This window comes from Mizuhopecten yessoensis, unplaced genomic scaffold (assembly GCF_002113885.1).
Source record: "Mizuhopecten yessoensis strain PY_sf001 unplaced genomic scaffold, ASM211388v2 scaffold9739, whole genome shotgun sequence".
Classification (NCBI taxonomy): Eukaryota; Metazoa; Mollusca; class Bivalvia; order Pectinida; family Pectinidae; genus Mizuhopecten; species Mizuhopecten yessoensis.
In genome coordinates this window covers 268438-286439 of record NW_018408198.1, presented here as the reverse complement: position 1 = coordinate 286439, position 18002 = coordinate 268438, and the positions used below count along the sequence as shown (strand labels likewise).

The window sequence follows — 18002 nt, the reverse complement described above, 5'->3', positions numbered from 1 at the left end:
CTCTTAACCCTTATCCCGCCATTCACTCATGTGTATATATACACACCACTGCTGTGTATACAATTTGTGGTATACCTCCCACTGCCAAATAAACAACAGCTATATTAATCAAAATTAATTATCTGATTAAACCAACAATAACTTTTTATCTTTATAGAATCCCAAAAAATATATATAAAGTGTTTTGTTCAGGAAGACTTCTTCTTTTCATATCAAAAGTAATTTTGGATATCTCGCTTACCTTTCCCGAACTACAGGTTAGAAAAGCTGAGTTTTGTGTGTATTTTGTATGTAATAAAGATGATTTACATCTAATAAAGTTTATTTATTACCATCACCTGAAAAACAATTCCAAGTTTCATCATCAAAAGTACTTAGTATTCTGTCCTAAGAGTCGTCCTTATATTGACGTCAAAAAGAAGAGAAAGAAAAATGAATAGGGTCGCCGTCACCTGGAATATCTTTGAAACCGGGCCGTCCCGTGAATGGGGCATTTATGGAGGTACGCTGTGTTGTCGTCGTCTTCAGGAATGTCCACGTCTTTATATGATTGAAGTCAATATCTTGTACGATTTCTGCGTCCCGTAGTAAATCTTCAGGTCCGAATCCCTAAAAGTCATTGTCAAATATATCGCTGATAATCTACAGTCGTTCGATTCGTCTTCTGTCAGTTTGTCGTCCGCCATTTTTTCGCACTGTCAACAAAACCTTGAATCTGTGCTCTCGCGGTCATGGTGGCTTAGTTTATAAATAAACTGTGGGTATCACGTAGTCAGCCAATGAAATTAAGGTATAAACGAATACGTCATCATTTCTAAGTAAAGCTAGCAGTGATTTTCTCACCGCAGTTCCGTACTTAAAACGGCAATCCCGGAATCGACATATGCCGCGATCGGCAGTGGAAGGCATGTTTTGCTGAACGACATATGCTGCACTTGGCGGGATAAGGGTTAAGTTGCCCTGCACAGCTCAGGACCAAGGGGAACCTACATATAAAATTTGAGAAAGATAACCTTGGTACTTCTTGAGAAATAGCGATAACAAACTTTCACTGTCAAAATCCAAGATGGCTGCCTGTCGGCCATGTTTTTTATCTGATCAGTCTCAAAAGTTGCCCTGCGCAGCTAAGGACCAACGGTAACCTAAATATAAAATTTGAGAAAGATCACTCTAGTACTTCTTGAGAAATAGCGATAACAAACTTTCACTATCAAAATCCAAGATGGCTGCCTGTCAGCCATGTTTTTTTATCTGATCAGTCTTAAAAGTTGCCCTGCACAGCTAAGGACCAAGGGGAACCAACATATAAAATTTGAGAAAGATCTCTCTGGTACTTCTTGAGAAATACCGATAACAAGAATTATTTAAGGACGAACGACGGAGGGACGCATGGTGATTTGAATAGCCCACCATCAGATGATGGTGGGCTAAAAAGCAAGGTTTCTAATAAGCAGAACATATGACACCGATCCTTTAAATGTCCTTTTATTGATCTCACTAAATACACAAGCATGACTTAAATACTCATAAACATCTTCCATCTTATCATCACTGTAATTTTCACTATAACCCTCGTCACAATAGATATTTCTGCCCCGTTCCTTGTGATTGTCAACTTTTATCTGTATTCTCATCAGTTTTTACATCAGCAGCTTTTTTCGTTTCTGACGTTCGCTTGAGGAAGCCGTCAAACTCGCTGGGAATGAGATGGTCACTGTCTTTGGATACTCGGTAAATGACTCCAGTAAACGGTGCTGTATACTCGTCATTGATCTGTGGAACAAAACAATACATCGTCACAATCTATAGATTTATAGTTCTTAAGAAGAAGATCTGACAGTTCAGGAGTACTTGAACAATAATCTGTAATACTCTTTGAGATATGCGCCTGAAACTCAAAAATGTACCAACATGAACATGTTTTTGTCACCATTTCCATTACAACGAGACATTTCTTGAAATCAGAAAGTGAAAACATCCAAATGCATTTCTCTAAAGTATGACTCGCTAATGTGTCAAGTTACTCCTCTACGACATCCACACATTAATTTGTATGACTGTTGGACTTTCAGTATTGGATACATGGCGCTAAACCCAAAGTCTATCCAGGATATCATACAAATGGACAGGAAAATAGTAAACAAGTAACGCCGCCTCAACTCCCTTGTTGTAGGGACATACAAAGGGCTGTGAACCTACAATATAAGTCATTGATATTTCTACAGTCTCTATAAAGGCCTGTACTTTTTAGCAGCATTTGCACAAATTTGAGAAAAATGATGTGTTTTGTTTTGATCATGACATTTTGATTTTTGTTTGGGTTGATCCCGGGGGGTAGTTTTATTTTCGCAAATGTGGCAAAATATACAGTGAATTGGGGAAAATACAGCTTCAATTCTCTTGGCCCTCAATGCACCAAAAACACCTATAAATGTAATATGTAGTGTTAATGATAGGGAAAACTCCCATTCCCCTGTGATTGGTGAATTGGGGAAAACATGGCTTAAATTATGTCGGCCCTAAAAAACACGATATTGGTGTGATATGTACCCTCAACGAAAGTGTGAACTCCTCTTCCCCCGTGACTGGTTCCTCTGGCATTGTGATGGAACTTTCCGTCACTTCTATCCCCTGTCAAAGTTCAAACCAAAAGATCAATACATGAGAGGTGAGAATCATTTATGTTGCTCACACAACAGAACTGCTATGATATTGAAATTATTGAATGATCTAGATTACATGGTTTATTACTGGCACTGATGAAGTCACAACAGTACAGTATGTTCAATTTTGATGTGATAGAATAGGTATAATCAACAAATGTTTGTATGAAATGTAAATAATGAACTAAGATAAAAGTAGCGTTGTTTAATTAGTTTTCCAACATTTTCCTTCCCTGGAAACACATTCACCAATTAAGCCCTTACATGTTAATTAATTTTCAAACATTTACTCATCCTTGTTACATATTCCACCATTATACATTTACATGTTAATTATTTTTTAAACAATGTATATTATGGTCGATGGTAAAATATACTGTCACCACATATTAAACTGCCTTTTTAGCCCTCCATAGTAAGGGTAATTTAGCCCTCCATAATAAGGGTAATTTAGCCCTCCATTATAAGGGTAATTTAGCCCTCCATAGTAAGGGTAATTTAGCCCTCCATTATAAGTGTAATTTAGCCCTCCATAATAAGGGTAATTTAGCCCTCCATAATAAGGGTAAATTCATTATGACATTGATTATTATTTCACAGCATACTATATATTGTCATCGATGTGAAGGGCAAAACTTACACTCGGTGGTGATAGATTTTACCGGTAATGGGAGACTATCTGACTTGGCCCAAATTGCCGGGTTTATAGTAACATGAGGAAATATTCGTATAATTTTCTGATCAGTTGCTTACCGCCTTCCAGAGAGCAACCATCACATGTGTCGGCGTCAGCACAGTGTTGGTAGCCTTACTCATGGCGATGGGCAGACGCATCCCTGTCAGATCATTTACGGTCTACAAGGAAAACATATAACTGTAGACATGTTAATTTCATATTTTGACCTCTTCATGGAATAATATGAGAATTTGGTTTTATTGTAAAATAGTGGCAGTATAACAAGATTGCTTTGTAGTTGGTTTTGATGTAAGGTTTAATGACACTTGTGCTAAAAATTAAACAAGAGGCCAAGAGGGCTTGTATCGCTCACCTGGATATTTGATCAATCATTGGAAATATTCTTAATAAAAGGTACTTTTGCAAATATTTCCATATTGAGTCTCCTTGGCTTAAGAATGTTCCGGACTAAATAAAATTTTACACTACACTATCCCAGCATGCTACTGGTCAAATATCACCACCCAGTGCCTCCTGGTATTGCGGTAGGAGATTTTAAAAGATATGTTCATATTTGACCCCCGTGACTGTAAAAGTATGTCAAGGTCATTTATTAGTTGAAACTTTATAGCAATTCATGCCAGGTGCCTACTGGCCAAGTATCATTACTCTTGGCCTCCTGGTAAATCAGAAGTTGTTTAAAAGAATTTTATTACATATTTGACCCCTGTGACCTCGAAAGTAGGTCAAGGAAATTCATTTCAGGAAACTTTATATGAGTCTGTCCTAGGTACCATCTGGCCGGGTATCAGTACTCTGAGCCTCCTGGTTATTCAGAAGAAGTTGTTTAAAGTTTTTCAACACTTTTTATTCTTGTGACCTCAAAAGTAGGTCAAGGTCATTTATTTGAGGAAAGCTCTAGGCACCTACTGGAAAAATATAATTACACTGCCTCCTGGTTATTGCAGAAAAAAGTTGTTTAAAGGTTTTTACATATTTGACCAATGTGATCTTGAAAGTAGGTCAAGGTCATTTATTGAATTTTTTTATAGCACTCTGTCCCAGGTACATACTGGCCAAATAGCATTGTTCTAGGCCTCTTGGTTTGTCAGAAGAAGTTGTTTAAATGTTTCACAATTTTTGAACCTTGTGACCTTGGAAGTAGGTCAATGTCATTTATTTCAGGAAACTTTATAGCACTCTGCCAAAGGTACCTACTGGCCAAATATCACGGCTGTAGGTCTTCCTGTCCTTAAAAAGAAGTCGTTCGAGGAAAAAGTTGACGGACAATGGACAACACACCATACCATCAGCTCAACAAAGTGCCAGTTGAGCTAAATATACTAAGTATTCCTACATTCCAGATTAATTTCCTATCGAACAAATTGATCACAGTTTCAAGAGAAACAAGAGCATCGCAAACGGATGCATTATACGCCCGTCTGACCCTATCGAATGATTTTTGTTTGTTAAATTAAATTCATATTGTCCCTTAGACCCCACATGAACATTCATGCCAAACATGAGGACAATAACACATGATCTAACTGAACTGTACACCACTAAAGAAACTTGCACCTAAACTTTAACCATACGGGCGGACGGAACGACGGACGGACGCAAACGCTATACCATAATACGTCCGTCGAAATTCGACTGCTGTTTTTCTTTAGCTTTCTTAGCGTTCAGGCCTCGCTTCTGAAAAGAGAACATCATACAGTAGTTCAATTGGAGAAAACGACAACAGTATTTTAATTCACAGTGGAACACAGCAGATCTTGTGAAAGTCATGTTGACTTGTGAAATACAGCAGATCTTGTGAAAGAGATGTTAACTTGTGAAATACAGCAGATCTTGTGAAAGAGATGTTGACTTGTGAAATACAGCAGATCTTGTGAAAGTCATGTTGACTTGTGAAATACAGCAGATCTTGTGAAAGAGATGTTGACCTGTAAAATACAGCAGATCTTGTGAAAGTCATGTTGACTTGTGAAATACAGCAGATCTTGTGAAAGTCATGTTTACTTTCCATTTAAACCCATTCTAACAAATAAATAAATTCCATGTCTCGAGATTTAAAACTGTCCAATACATCTAAAGTAAACGGTAGCTTCTGAAGTTAATATCTGTATTATAAACCTCGTATAGACTGTCTTTGAACAAAGAATATTGATATTTATTACATACTTACTAATAAATACGTTTTTTTGTATATGCGATACGACACAATTGTTCTAACCCATATCAGCCCTCGCCGTATCACACCCCAAAAGCTGTATCAGCCCCCGCCGTATCACACCCCAAAACCTGTATCAGCCCGCAAAACACCTAATCACACCCCTTTTGGAAATTTTTCGTTTTTCAATATTTCAAAAGAAAAATAGATCATAAGATAGTGTAGCATTTATTAGTAAGTATGTAATAAACAGAATAAAACACACCTTTATCCATATCACACTCAGTATCAACCCTCGACCAATATCAGCCCTCGGGCTGATATTGCAGTCTCGGGTTGATACTGGGTGTGATATGGAAAAAGGCATGTTTTATTCTCTATATATGTGTAATACATTTAATATATAGAATGTATCTAAAGCAAATACAGTAAAACTAAAAATGTTAAATATAATAACTCACAACTTATTTTCCATATCTCCGAATTTCAGACATATTTGTCATTTTTTCTTACATTTCATATTTCATCTTTCTATTTTTGCCTCTTAAAACTCCTATACAATGACAAAATTTCGCCTGACACACTGAGGCAGTATTATGATGTCATACAGGGTGTTTGATTAACATTGTAATATAATAATTCATATATCTAACACATCAGACGCCTTAACTTTTGTCAGTTACCTTTATCAGGTCATCATAGAGCTCCAGGTTTGCTTCAGTTGCAAATACCGCTTGCTCCATAGGAAACAATTTGTGGTAAAATAGAGATTGATCGAGATATAATACATCTCCAGCTCTACCGGTATCTGTGAGAGACAAAATTAATGCTGTTACTACTATATACAATCTCCAGCTCTACCAGTATCTGTGAGGGACAGAACTAATACTGTTACCACTATATACAATCTCCACCTCTACCAGTGTCTGTGAGAGACAAAATTAATACTGCTACCACTACATACAATCCCCAGCTCTACCAGTATCTGTGAGGCACAAAATTAATACTGTTACCGCTATATACAATCCACAGCTCTACCAGTATCGGTGAGGGACAAAAATAATACTGTTACCGCTACATACAATCCCCAGCTCTACCAGTATCTGTGAGGCACAAAATGTATATTATACTGTTCCTTCAATATACAATATCAAGTGGTAAGCCAATCCTTAAATGATGTTTTTTGCAGCTTCTTTTCTGATTCTTTTCATTAGATTTCGTTTTCATAAAAGGGTGGTTGTCGGCAACAGTAGTCTCCTATTCATAAATTTCGAAGAGGTCTTTTTATCCAATTTCCTATGAAAACTGAAACGTCCTGTCGGAGAAAGGATAGTTGGCAATTATTTTTTGTAGTGCACGGGACACAGAAGCACTGCAGTTTGGGAATACAAACGTGTACAACAATAGGAAAGTAGTGGATTACTGGAACCCCTCCCCCGCAAAACAGAAAACATAAGAACAAAAACAACACAAGCGTGCCTTTAGAGAACAATTAGTGAAAGTATGTGTCACCGATTTGACCTGTAATTACAGTATAAATACGAATACAGTTATCCCTTACATGACATACAGCTTAAAGGTAAACACACATGTCTGGTTGCACCGTGACATTCAATTTGTATTGATCGTACTGATTGTAAATCAACGTTAACTTAACATTTCGAAAGATATCTTATGTCTTTTATATTTTGTTTTCCAATGTAAAATACAAGACAAATCTTGTCCAAAAATGTTGTTTATATTGCATAATTCTCTCCAGTACATATTTGCAACATTGTACAACAGTGACCCTGGGGAAATAGGCTGTGGTGTATATGGGCGTGGTGTATAAGGTTGGTAAGATCATACGGTCTTACTGAATGGGTACAATTCTTCGTAAAATATGACACATTTGCGGTACCATGAACAAATGTATAATGTTAATACTTGAGATTTTGTTGTCTAACCCATTTACTCGAAATAAATGTAAAACTATCGTAAAATGATGTTACATACAGTCGCTGTCTTCATTTAACAGTATCGTAGCTCGAAGGGGGAGAACCTGAAGTTTGTTTTATATTTTTAAGTATACGGAAACGCTTACTTATTTAACACCTAATTGATTAATACCTAAAATTGATTGAATTACATCTATTTGAAGTGGGTAGTATTATAATTGGTTATTTAGCTCGAGCCCGGCACGGTATAGCCGTTACTTTGTTTATGCCGCCCCGGCCGGTCGGGGTTTTACCTGGGGAAGTATCCCCTAATCCCCTAGCCAAACATGAAGTTGATTTTGTTAAGATTACTTAATTGAAGAAGTGATGAAATCATGTTGAAAAAAAAATAATTTTAAGCCCGGGTGGTACCGATATTAAATTACACGCACGATTTCAGCTTGATATGATAGCGTATAGTTGAGAAGTAGCTAATTTTAAAACATCATACTCTGCCAATAAACATGTTCTCACAATTGTTCAGAATTTGGTCAATAAACAGCTGAAGAGTTTTAGTTGAGCTAATGATACTGGTGAAGGCCCGGGCAAATCCGGTGTTAGACAATGATTTTAGCAGTACTGTATGGTTGATAAGTACCTAATTTAAAAACAACATAACTATACCAATATTTAACATATTCTCACAATGTTTCAGAATTGAGTTAATGTCATACATACTTTAACAACTGAATAGTTTTAGTTTAGCTAATGATACTGGTGAAGGCCCGGGCGACCCCGTTGTTACAAATAACACGCGTGATTTTCAGCAGTACTGTATGGTTGATAAGTAACTAAATTCAAAATAACATAACTATGCCAATAATTAACACATTCTCCTATTTTGTCACTCGTGTTATATATACATCTTCAACTAAACGAACTTACAGTTTTAGTTTGGCTAACAATAAAAATGAAAGCCCCGGCGACCCCGATATTACAAATAACACGCGTGATTTCAGCTAATGTATATAGCGTATGGTTCAGGAATATGTACAATTCCAAAACACCATAACTCCGCCAATAATTAATATATTCTAACATCATTTGCAGCATTGTGTTGTTTACACTCACATCTTAACAAATAAATAGTTTTAATTGACCAAGCGATAAAGAAGAAAGCCCGGGCGGTCCCGATGCTGCAAATAACACGTGTGATATAACCTTCAGCGTAATGTAACGAAGTATCTAAAGTTAGATCAGCATACATCTTTTTATGATGAAGATATGTTCACACTGTCTTTTATGTTTTGTTTCTCATTCATTAAATAACCCGAGTAAAGTACTTAGATTAAATTAACTTTACAGGATAACGCCCGGGCAGTCCTAATATTGTAAATAACAAGTCCTGCAGTGTTGGTTAACTTCAAATTACAATAACTTGGCTAATTGTGAACATATTTTGATATTTCTCTCAGTTTTGTATTTTTATCGTTTCTAAAGATATGAGAATAAGTTACTTCAGTACAGTTTACTACAAAGGTAAAAGCCCGGGCGGTGTTTGTATTACAAATAACGAACGTCTGGCTCTACTCCAGCGGGTTGTTGCGATGTTACTAATTTCAAATAACCATAACTCGGTCAAATTTAATGATTTTTTCACTATTTCTTGATCACTACATTCATACTGTTACAAACAATGCAAAAAATACAATCATAATGGTGTATAAGTGGAGACAAACGCCCGGGCGGTCAATATATCACTACCGGGGTGTCCCGGGCCGTGCCGGGCTCTACCGGGCTGTACCGGGCTGTAATTAGTAGTACCGCTATATACACTTCCTGCTTTGGAGATCGGTCCAAGGTGTAAACAAGTGTCCTGCCGATAGAAGTCCAGACTGTCTTTTCCGTGTCGATATTGTTAGTTCACAAGGTGAGTGTAAGGAACTAAGGTGGCTTTGTTACGTACACATCTGTAAATTACACAAACACTGTTTAGTTATATCTGTATATTACTATTTCACATGCACTACACTGTCGACAAAACTTTGCTGTACTAGATATATACACAAACCGAAAGTTGGTATAACTTCTGTAATGAATAACATGTTTAAACGCGACTATATCTGTGTGTTGATAGTGTTGGTAGCTTAATATCGTGAAGTACGTATACAACAGGTTCGGCACAACGGCGCATATGGGTAATAATCCCGCATTTGGGTAACATCTTTGTATGTTATGGTTGAATGCACTTCGAATCTACTTTCACTATCCTATATAAATAATCAAAATTTTGTGCTTCACTATCTTTATTAAAAATCGCTACTTATATGGGTATTATAAACAACTTTTGGTTGAACGTTTTTTTCGTGTTTTGACATTTTCGTGATTTTAGATGTCCCGACTTTTCTAAGGCTTCAAAGGTCGTGAAATACTTTCAAAACCAAAAACTGTTCAACCAAAAGTTGTTTGTTATAACCAATAGATATGGCGATTTTCAATAACGTAAGTGAAGTACAAAATTTTGATTTTTTTATATAGGATAGTGAAAGTTGATTTGAAGTGCATTCAACCATAGCATACAAAGATGTTACCCAAATGCGGGATTATTACCCATATGCGCCATTGTGCCCAACCTGTACAACATGCTGTGATTGTCAATCGTGATCCGCCCCATCCAATTATCCCCGGGTACAATCGGTCAGACGATTTACAGGAACGGGCAGAAAAATATATATATATTAGATAATACAACCAGACCATTATTTCAGGCGATCAGTACAGATAATTGCCTTCTCTTGATCTGTGCTACTCTTAACGGACTTCATCACTAAAAATCAAATTTAAATCAATGGGTTAGCGTTATGCTGATTGAAATGTGTCATTGTCATTTAAATCACACACATGGAAGTGTGTGCCTATACATGTAAATGTGTCTTAAATTCATCGACACGTTAGATTGTCAGAGACGATTGACAGGAAATCCCAAAAAACTTTGTCGTTGTAATGATAGACCATAGGAGAAGTTGGACAGAGATTATTTAAAGGGGGGAGGGGTTAGAGGGGGAACACACATACTGAACATACGAGTGGAATTATTTTTGGCCAAGTGAGCTTGTGGCATGGTGCGGCGTCCGGCGTGCGTCCGGCGTCAACTTTTTACTTTAAACAACTTCTTCTCAGTAACCAAAAGGCCTAGGGTGATGATATTTGGCCAGAAGCATGCATGGATGAAGGGCTACCAAGTTTGTTCAAATAAATGACCTTCATCAATTTTCAAGGTCACGGGGGTCAAATATGTTAAAATCTTTAAACAACTTCTTCTCAATAACCAAGAGGCCCAGGTTGATGATATTTGGCATGTAGCATGCTGGGATGAAGGGCTACCAAGTTTGTTCAAATAATTGATTTTGACCCACTTTCAAGGTCACAGGGGTCAAACGTCTTAAAATCTTCAAACAACTTCTTCTGAATAACCAAAAGACTCAGGGTACTGATATTGGGCCTGTAGCATGCTGGGGTGAAGGGCTACCAAGTTTGCTCAACTGAATTACCTTGACCCATTTTCAAGGTCACAGGGCTCAAATGTCTTTAAATCTTCAAACGACTTCTTCTTAATAACCAACAGGCCCAGGGTACTGATATTGGGCCTGTAGCATGCTTGGATGAAGGGCTTCCAAGTTTGTTCAAATGAATGATCTTGACAAACTTTCAAGGTCACTGGGGTCATATGTCTTAAAATCTTCAAACGACTTCTTCTCAATAACCAAAAGGCCCAGGGTACTGATATTGGGCCTGTAGCATGCTGGGGTAAAGGGCTACCAAGTTTGTTCAAATGAATGACCTTGACCCACTTTCAACCTAATGTCCTTGTTCGACATTCAAGGTCACAGGCGCCATATGTTTAAATCTTTTAATAGGTTCTTATGAATCAAACACTGATATTCTGCCTGTTGCTGTATTTTAGTCCACTTTTAAGATTACAAGTGTGAAATTAATACCAGGTGAGCGATGCAGGCCCATTAGGCCTCTTGTTTATCACATAATGAATGTGTAACGAAACGTACAAACAACAACATGAACATATTAATTGACAAATCTGTTTCTTTCTAAGTCGGGTGGTGAAATAGTACCACAATGTCGGGTGGTGAAATAGTACCACGATGTCAGGTAGTGAAATATACCACAATGCCGGGTGGTGAAACAGTACCACGACATCACAGGAACAAAACCTAACCATGCTCTGCTTTGAAAACAAATGTACAAGATCCTTTTAAGAAAGTCTAGTCCCCAAACAAAAAACGTAACTTGTCCTCACATAACAAAGTGACTGTTCCTACAAACAATATTGTCCGGTCCTCCCACAAAATAGTATACACCCTTCCACGAATAAAGTGTACCTTTCCCGACTTCCCGCACATAAAATAGTGTCTTGTCCTCCCAGACAAAATAGTGTCTCCTTTCCCCACAGAAAGTGTCCTATTCAGTCAAAAAGTATTTATATTGCTGTACTTATATTCTGGTATTACAATTGATCAAAAACATATAATGACATTGAAAAACAAAAGAAAAAAAGATATCAATTACATTTACAGCTTCACAACAGAGCACATCATTTCAAAATAAAATCTAAGAATAACACCACAATCCCCCTTCCCGTGGTGACCCCCTCTCTCTATCCATTTAATCTTTATCAACAACCCTGATACAACACACTAGTTACGAAGGTCCTCTTTTCAGAGTAGGTCATAGACAGGGTTCAAAGTTCAAAGTTAAAACATGTATCATGCATAGGCTATTTTCGTCTCTAATTATAATAAACAAGTGTGCACTGCAAAAGTTTTTAGCTGAAATCAATGCATTGTATTTCACAATACACAAAACTGTAATGTCATTTCTTGAAAACGTGTTCGAACTACGACAGTGTTAATGGCCTTCGGAAACAGAGAATAATTCATTTTAAAAACTCACTATTTGATGGAAATGGGAGACTTAAAAGCTTACCTGCCCAAAGGGCGCAGCGTCCGTCCGTCAACTTTTCCTTTAAGCGCTACTAGTCCTGAAAGGCTAAGTAAATTTTACCTAAATCTGGTATGGAGCATCATTGGTCCGAGGGGACTCAATATTGTATAAACAGTGGGTTTGCCCCCCCCCCCCCCTTGGAGCAGAGGAGAGAAGGGCAATAGGGGGAAAAGAGATAAAACTTTTAAAATCATTCTTGTAGCGTATGGGTACAAGGATTTATTTTAATTAAGTCTGGAGCATCCTTAGGCCAAGGGGTCTCAATTTGTAAAAACGGTTGGTAACCCACCCAGCCACCCACCTGGGGGCAGAGAAGTGGGGTCCAATAGGGGAAATAGAGGTCAAGCTTTCAAAATCCTTCTTCTAGAATAGGGATAAAGGGATTTTATCCTTATTTACTCTGAACCATCCTTGGGCCAAGGGCACTCAATTTTGTATAAATGGTGGGTGTGGCACCCAGGGCAGAGGAACGGGGCCCAATAGGGGAATAGACATAAGACCTACGAAATCCATCTTCTGCCATAGTGATTACATGAGTGTATCCCAATTTGGTCTCAATCAAGTTGTCTAGTTGTGCCTGTTGCTATAAAGGTGCATTCATTAAATCAAGATGGCCATCTTGGATTTTGACATTTGAAGTATGTTCTCACTTTATTTCCAGAAAAACTAGATGGATCTTTCTGAAATTTCATATGTACATACAGTACCTACCATGGAGTGCTAAATCTTCACCTCAAATCAAGCACTTTTATCCAAATGATCGATACAGGCCCTCCAACCTTACATACAAATAGAACTATAACTAAAATGTGTGTAGGTCTATAATTCAATATTTTAATCAAAGGTGAAACCTATAGGGTACAGAACAATGAACCAGCTATTAAATGTGCGAACTGTTTTATAGAATATTTGTGTGAAATCCATCAAATTATTATCGTACATCTTTTCTTTTCAGGCCAGTGTTAATCTGCCCTAGCTGTTACTATGGCTGAAGGCGGCCCCTCTCCAGAACTGGACGTACACTTACTGGAGTGTCCAATATGTCTGGAGCGACTTCGACAACCCAAGTCCTTACCCTGCCTCCACTGCTTCTGTCAGGAATGCCTCGGCACCTACATCACCAAGGAGCTGTCTGGAAAAACGGTGTCGGCAACATCGTTCCCTTGTCCTGTCTGTAGGAGAATGGCCCAGCCCGCCAATCAAACAGAAGCTAAGGACAAATGGGCAGAACAGTTCCCGACTAATGTTGTGATCCAGGATCTTATCCAGCTCAGGGAACGTTCGTCTGAACCACTGTACTGCAAGCCATGCCAGACAAAAGGTGACCTGACAAATCTAGCGAAATTCTGGTGCAAGTCGATGAACGTAAATTTTTGTGAGATTTGTAAAGTACAACATCATGATGTCTTACATAATGATTGTGATATCTTAGATATTACTAGGTACGATAGCAGGAAAACAAAACAGAAACAGTCAGTCCCTAAATGCGACCAACACGACGAGATATTGATTTGGTACTGTGAAGACCACAAACGTCTTGGATGCAACATATGTATGATCAAAGACCACAGACGTTGTGATGAGGTGACGACGGCAATGGAATATTTACAGAAGATAAAAGCCGGTTCACAACTAGAAGAGATGGAGATGGCACTGAAGAAAGGAGCACAGGCTATGACGTCATTGGTTAAGGATTTTGACGAGCAGATCCAAACCATGGTTCAAAATCAGGAAATCGCACTGCAAAGCATCAAAGATCTGCGCCAAAGTGTCGAAGAACAGCTGAACAAAGTTCAGAGGGACGTTACTGACAAGTTAATTGCATTGTTTAAAGAGGAGAAGGGGAATATGGAGGCCTCGTCACGACAGTGTGAACGTCTGATGAACAGTATGGTTAATACCATGAAGTCGTCCGTTACCGCCACAGAGGAAAACAACACTATTGAGGCGATAGTTTTGTATCAGAGAGGACAAGCAGAAGTGGAGTCGTGTAAGGCCCTGGTCACGGAGATGAGCACGTCCTTTATGTCCGTCAGCATTAGGCATCATATTGTTCCCAGACTGGTAACCCTCGGTGATGAGGCGATGGGGAAGGTCGTAATCGAGAGACAACGCCGATGTCTTCCTGGTGATCTTGATTACCTGTCCGTTCCTTTGTCTGAGCGTCGTGTAAAAGAAATAGGGAAGTTTAACGTAAAGACTCCGTCTGATAAATCTAATTGTTTGATACGTGGGGTTGTGTATCTTCCAAATGAACAGATAGTAGTTAGTGATAGCAACAACAGGAAGCTGAAGTTGTTTACAGACAAAGGACAGTACCTGGACGAGTTGACTATCCGGGGAGATCTCTGGGATCTGTGTCTGGTGAACAACAATACCGTGGCGGTCGCTGTCGACAGTCCCAGTGGTGTTCGGGTCGTGAAAATCAAGGATTTAAAACTCTCCCTGTCGTCTGAGATCAACATGACTAATGTTAAACACTGTTATGGTATAACACATACAGACGGGAGGTTTGTCGTGAGTACATATGTAGGAGAGGTATACAGTGTGACACAGGACGGAGCGACTGAGTTGTTACATAAGTATAACATCATCTGTTATAGCCTCACACAAGATCCAGTAAAGGGAGACACAATCGTCAGTGTCGGTAACAACAACAAGGGGAAGGTCGCGGTGTCCAGACTGTCGGCTGACAAACGTCACATGGATGTGATGAAGGTCGATGTCGTGAGTGGTGCTAGGGGAATAGACGTGGACAGGGAGGGTAACATCTACGTGTGTGGAAAAGAATCACACAACGTCGTACAGATGTCTGAGGACGGGACACACGTCAGGGAACTGCTGACGTCATCAGATGGAATGAAATATCCACGGGCAATAGCTGTTCGTGGTGACACGTTTGTAGTTACTTTTGATTCTACAGATCAAATCAATTATATCCGTATCTTTCAACTCTACTAAATATAGTGCAGATGAATACATTGATTGGTTGATCACGTGATATGTCTATGTACCAGAATAGTAAAACAAACATTGCAGTCACTATTGTTATGTACAATACATTTTCTGAACTATACATACATTTGTTTATACCGGACATTCCGTTGATTTTTATCACATAGGAATTAAAATAAGACGGTAAAGAACTTACTAACTGCTACAAACAATGATTACACATGAAAGAGTGCCATTATGATATGTGATTTATTATTATTTTAATGTTTTGTTTCCAATTGATGAAAACATGACTTATGGTGTGTCAGTTTTAATCAACTTAATGAAAAATATCACTTTGTTGAAATTGTTCTAATTTCTGTGTTCCTGCCCGAATACCATAATTGTGTAGGAATGGAGTTTTACTGAAAATTGTAAAATAGTTATCTACCTGCCAGGTAGAAAAACAATATGAATATAAAGTGTCCGTTGTTAATTCTGATCTTGTGAAATGGACAGGATACTGTTTTGTCGATAATTTTTCCAGTTCTAATGGCACATGAATATTTTTGCATATACGTATGTTCCTCAAGAAACTCAGAATATATCCAGGAGCACATTCAAAGGACTTTTCTTTTCTCAATAAATCACTCCTTCTTTACGTGACATTTTGTTATTTCATTATTTTAGTAGGTCAACTATTTTGATCTGGATATGTCTTCTGTTGTTCTTCAAGCTTATTTATTGAGACCGCGATTTTGTAATTCACATTCATTTAATTATTGAGACCGCGATTTTGTAATTCACATTCATTTAATTATTGAGACCGCGATTTTGTAATTCACATTCATTTAATTATTGAGACCGCGATTTTGTAATTCACATTCATTTAATTATTGAGACCGCGATTTTGTAATTCACATTCATTTAATTATTGAGACCGCGATTTTGTAATTCACATTCATTTAATTATTGAGACCGCGATTTTGTAATTCACATTCATTTAATTATTGAGACCGCGATTTTGTAATTCACATTCATTTAATTATTGAGACCGCGATTTTGTAATTCACATTCATTTAATTATTGAGACCGCGATTTTGTAATTCACATTCATTTAATTATTGAGTAAGCGATTTTGTCGTGAATTTGTCGAGGCTGCAAGTTTGTCCACTATTAAGTCCGCAAGTTTGTCGTGTATTGCATTTTCAGCTTATTGAGTCTGAGTTTGTCATGTAATGCTCTTTCACCTAAACATTGAGTCCATGACTGTTTTTAGTATAACACGTTCAGCTAATTACTGAGTCCATAATTGAGTCAATTTTGTCACGGCATATTCCAGGGGTGCAGAGCATGTTACTCTTGGGCAGAATGCTGTGCTTGGTGCCTTTGGCATGGCATTTTAGTGAGGTAGCGTTCTAAAGCAGGCATCAGATCCGTGCTATCACAAGGAGGCAAATACATTCACATGTGTGTTTTATTTGATCTCCAGTCACTACATGTCCAGACCTTGGTATTGATTTTCATAAGTTTAATCAACATCTCAATTAAGTAGAATTATGTATTCTGTAGTTTTTGTTTAACGTCCTATTAACACCTAAGGTCGTTTAAAGACATGCTGCCATGTGTGTAAGATGAGTGTGCGGGAGGCGGTATGTTGGGTGCCGACATTAGAGTGCTACCTCTTTGAAACACCATGCCGATGACACCAAGCATAGTATTCCATCCAGTCATATTATATCGGCAACAGGTTAACCATTTGTTGTCATTACTCTACACGCTAAGCTGGAAATAAAAACTACCTTCCTAAGGACTTGGGTATGTTCTAGAGACAGAACGCATTGCCGTCCTCACTTTGGCGAACAATCAACACTAAAGCCAAAAGTAAGGTATTGTTAGCGGAGGCACTGGACAAAAGGTTGTAAGAAAGTAGAGAGAAAATATTAAGATACCATTTAAGGACAAGTCACTATATTTGTAACGTATGCGTGCATGTGTAGGCGAGTCTTAGGAGGCAAAGAAACTAGCTATCTGAACAGAACTACAACTGTTTTGCCAATTCGTGACGTCTTCATTATTTTTACATTCGGTTAAATAGACGCAAGTGTTAGATTAATGCAGTTTCGATTGACAAACCTGGCGTGTAGTGTTGTCCAGGCACAATGTGTAGTGTTGTCCAGGCACGAAGTGAAACGTACGGAATTGGAATCATATCCAGGTAAGCTTGTGCCCTACTAGAACTGTAATTATATCCAGGTAAGCTTGTGCCCTACTAGAACTGTAATTATATCCAGGTAAGCTTGTGCCCTACTAGAACTGTAATTATATCCAGGTAAGCTTGTGCCCTACTAGAACTGTAATTATATCCAGGTAAGCTTGTGCCCTACTAGAACTGTAATTATATCCAGGTAAGCTTGTGCCCTACTAGAACTGTAATTATATCCAGGTAAGCTTGTGCCCTACTAGAACTGTAATTATATCCAGGTAAGCTTGTGCCCTACTAGAACTGTAATTATATCCAGGTAAGCTTGTGCCCTACTAGAACTGTAATTATATCCAGGTAAGCTTGTGCCCTACTAGAACTGTAATTATATCCAGGTAAGCTTGTGCCCTACTAG

General features: G+C 38.1%; 2 protein-coding genes across 3 annotated transcripts in view; one reads left to right on the top strand and one right to left on the bottom strand.

The window, feature by feature from the left end:
- Positions 1-1592: 1592 nt before the first annotated feature.
- The window catches only part of LOC110458755 (50S ribosomal protein L9-like), a 58256-nt gene continuing 41846 nt past the window's right edge, over positions 1593-18002 (bottom strand). Inside the window, exons 6-8 of one of the 2 annotated variants that reach the window (XM_021510647.1) lie at positions 3417-3518; positions 2551-2631; positions 1593-1773 (exon numbers count right to left, since the gene is read on the bottom strand). In XM_021510647.1, coding sequence (XP_021366322.1) covers positions 1612-1773; positions 2551-2631; positions 3417-3518 — 345 coding nt within the window. In that variant the 3' untranslated portion in view covers positions 1593-1611. The remainder of the gene's footprint in view (positions 1774-2550; positions 2632-3416; positions 3519-18002) is intronic. The other variant, XM_021510646.1, reaches the window with a different exon arrangement.
- On the top strand, positions 9260-16044 carry LOC110458753 (tripartite motif-containing protein 2-like). The gene is made up of 2 exons (XM_021510641.1): positions 9260-9361; positions 13406-16044. The coding sequence occupies exon 2, from the start codon at positions 13435-13437 to the stop codon at positions 15409-15411; it is 1977 nt and encodes a 658-aa protein (XP_021366316.1). The 5' UTR covers positions 9260-9361; positions 13406-13434; the 3' UTR covers positions 15412-16044.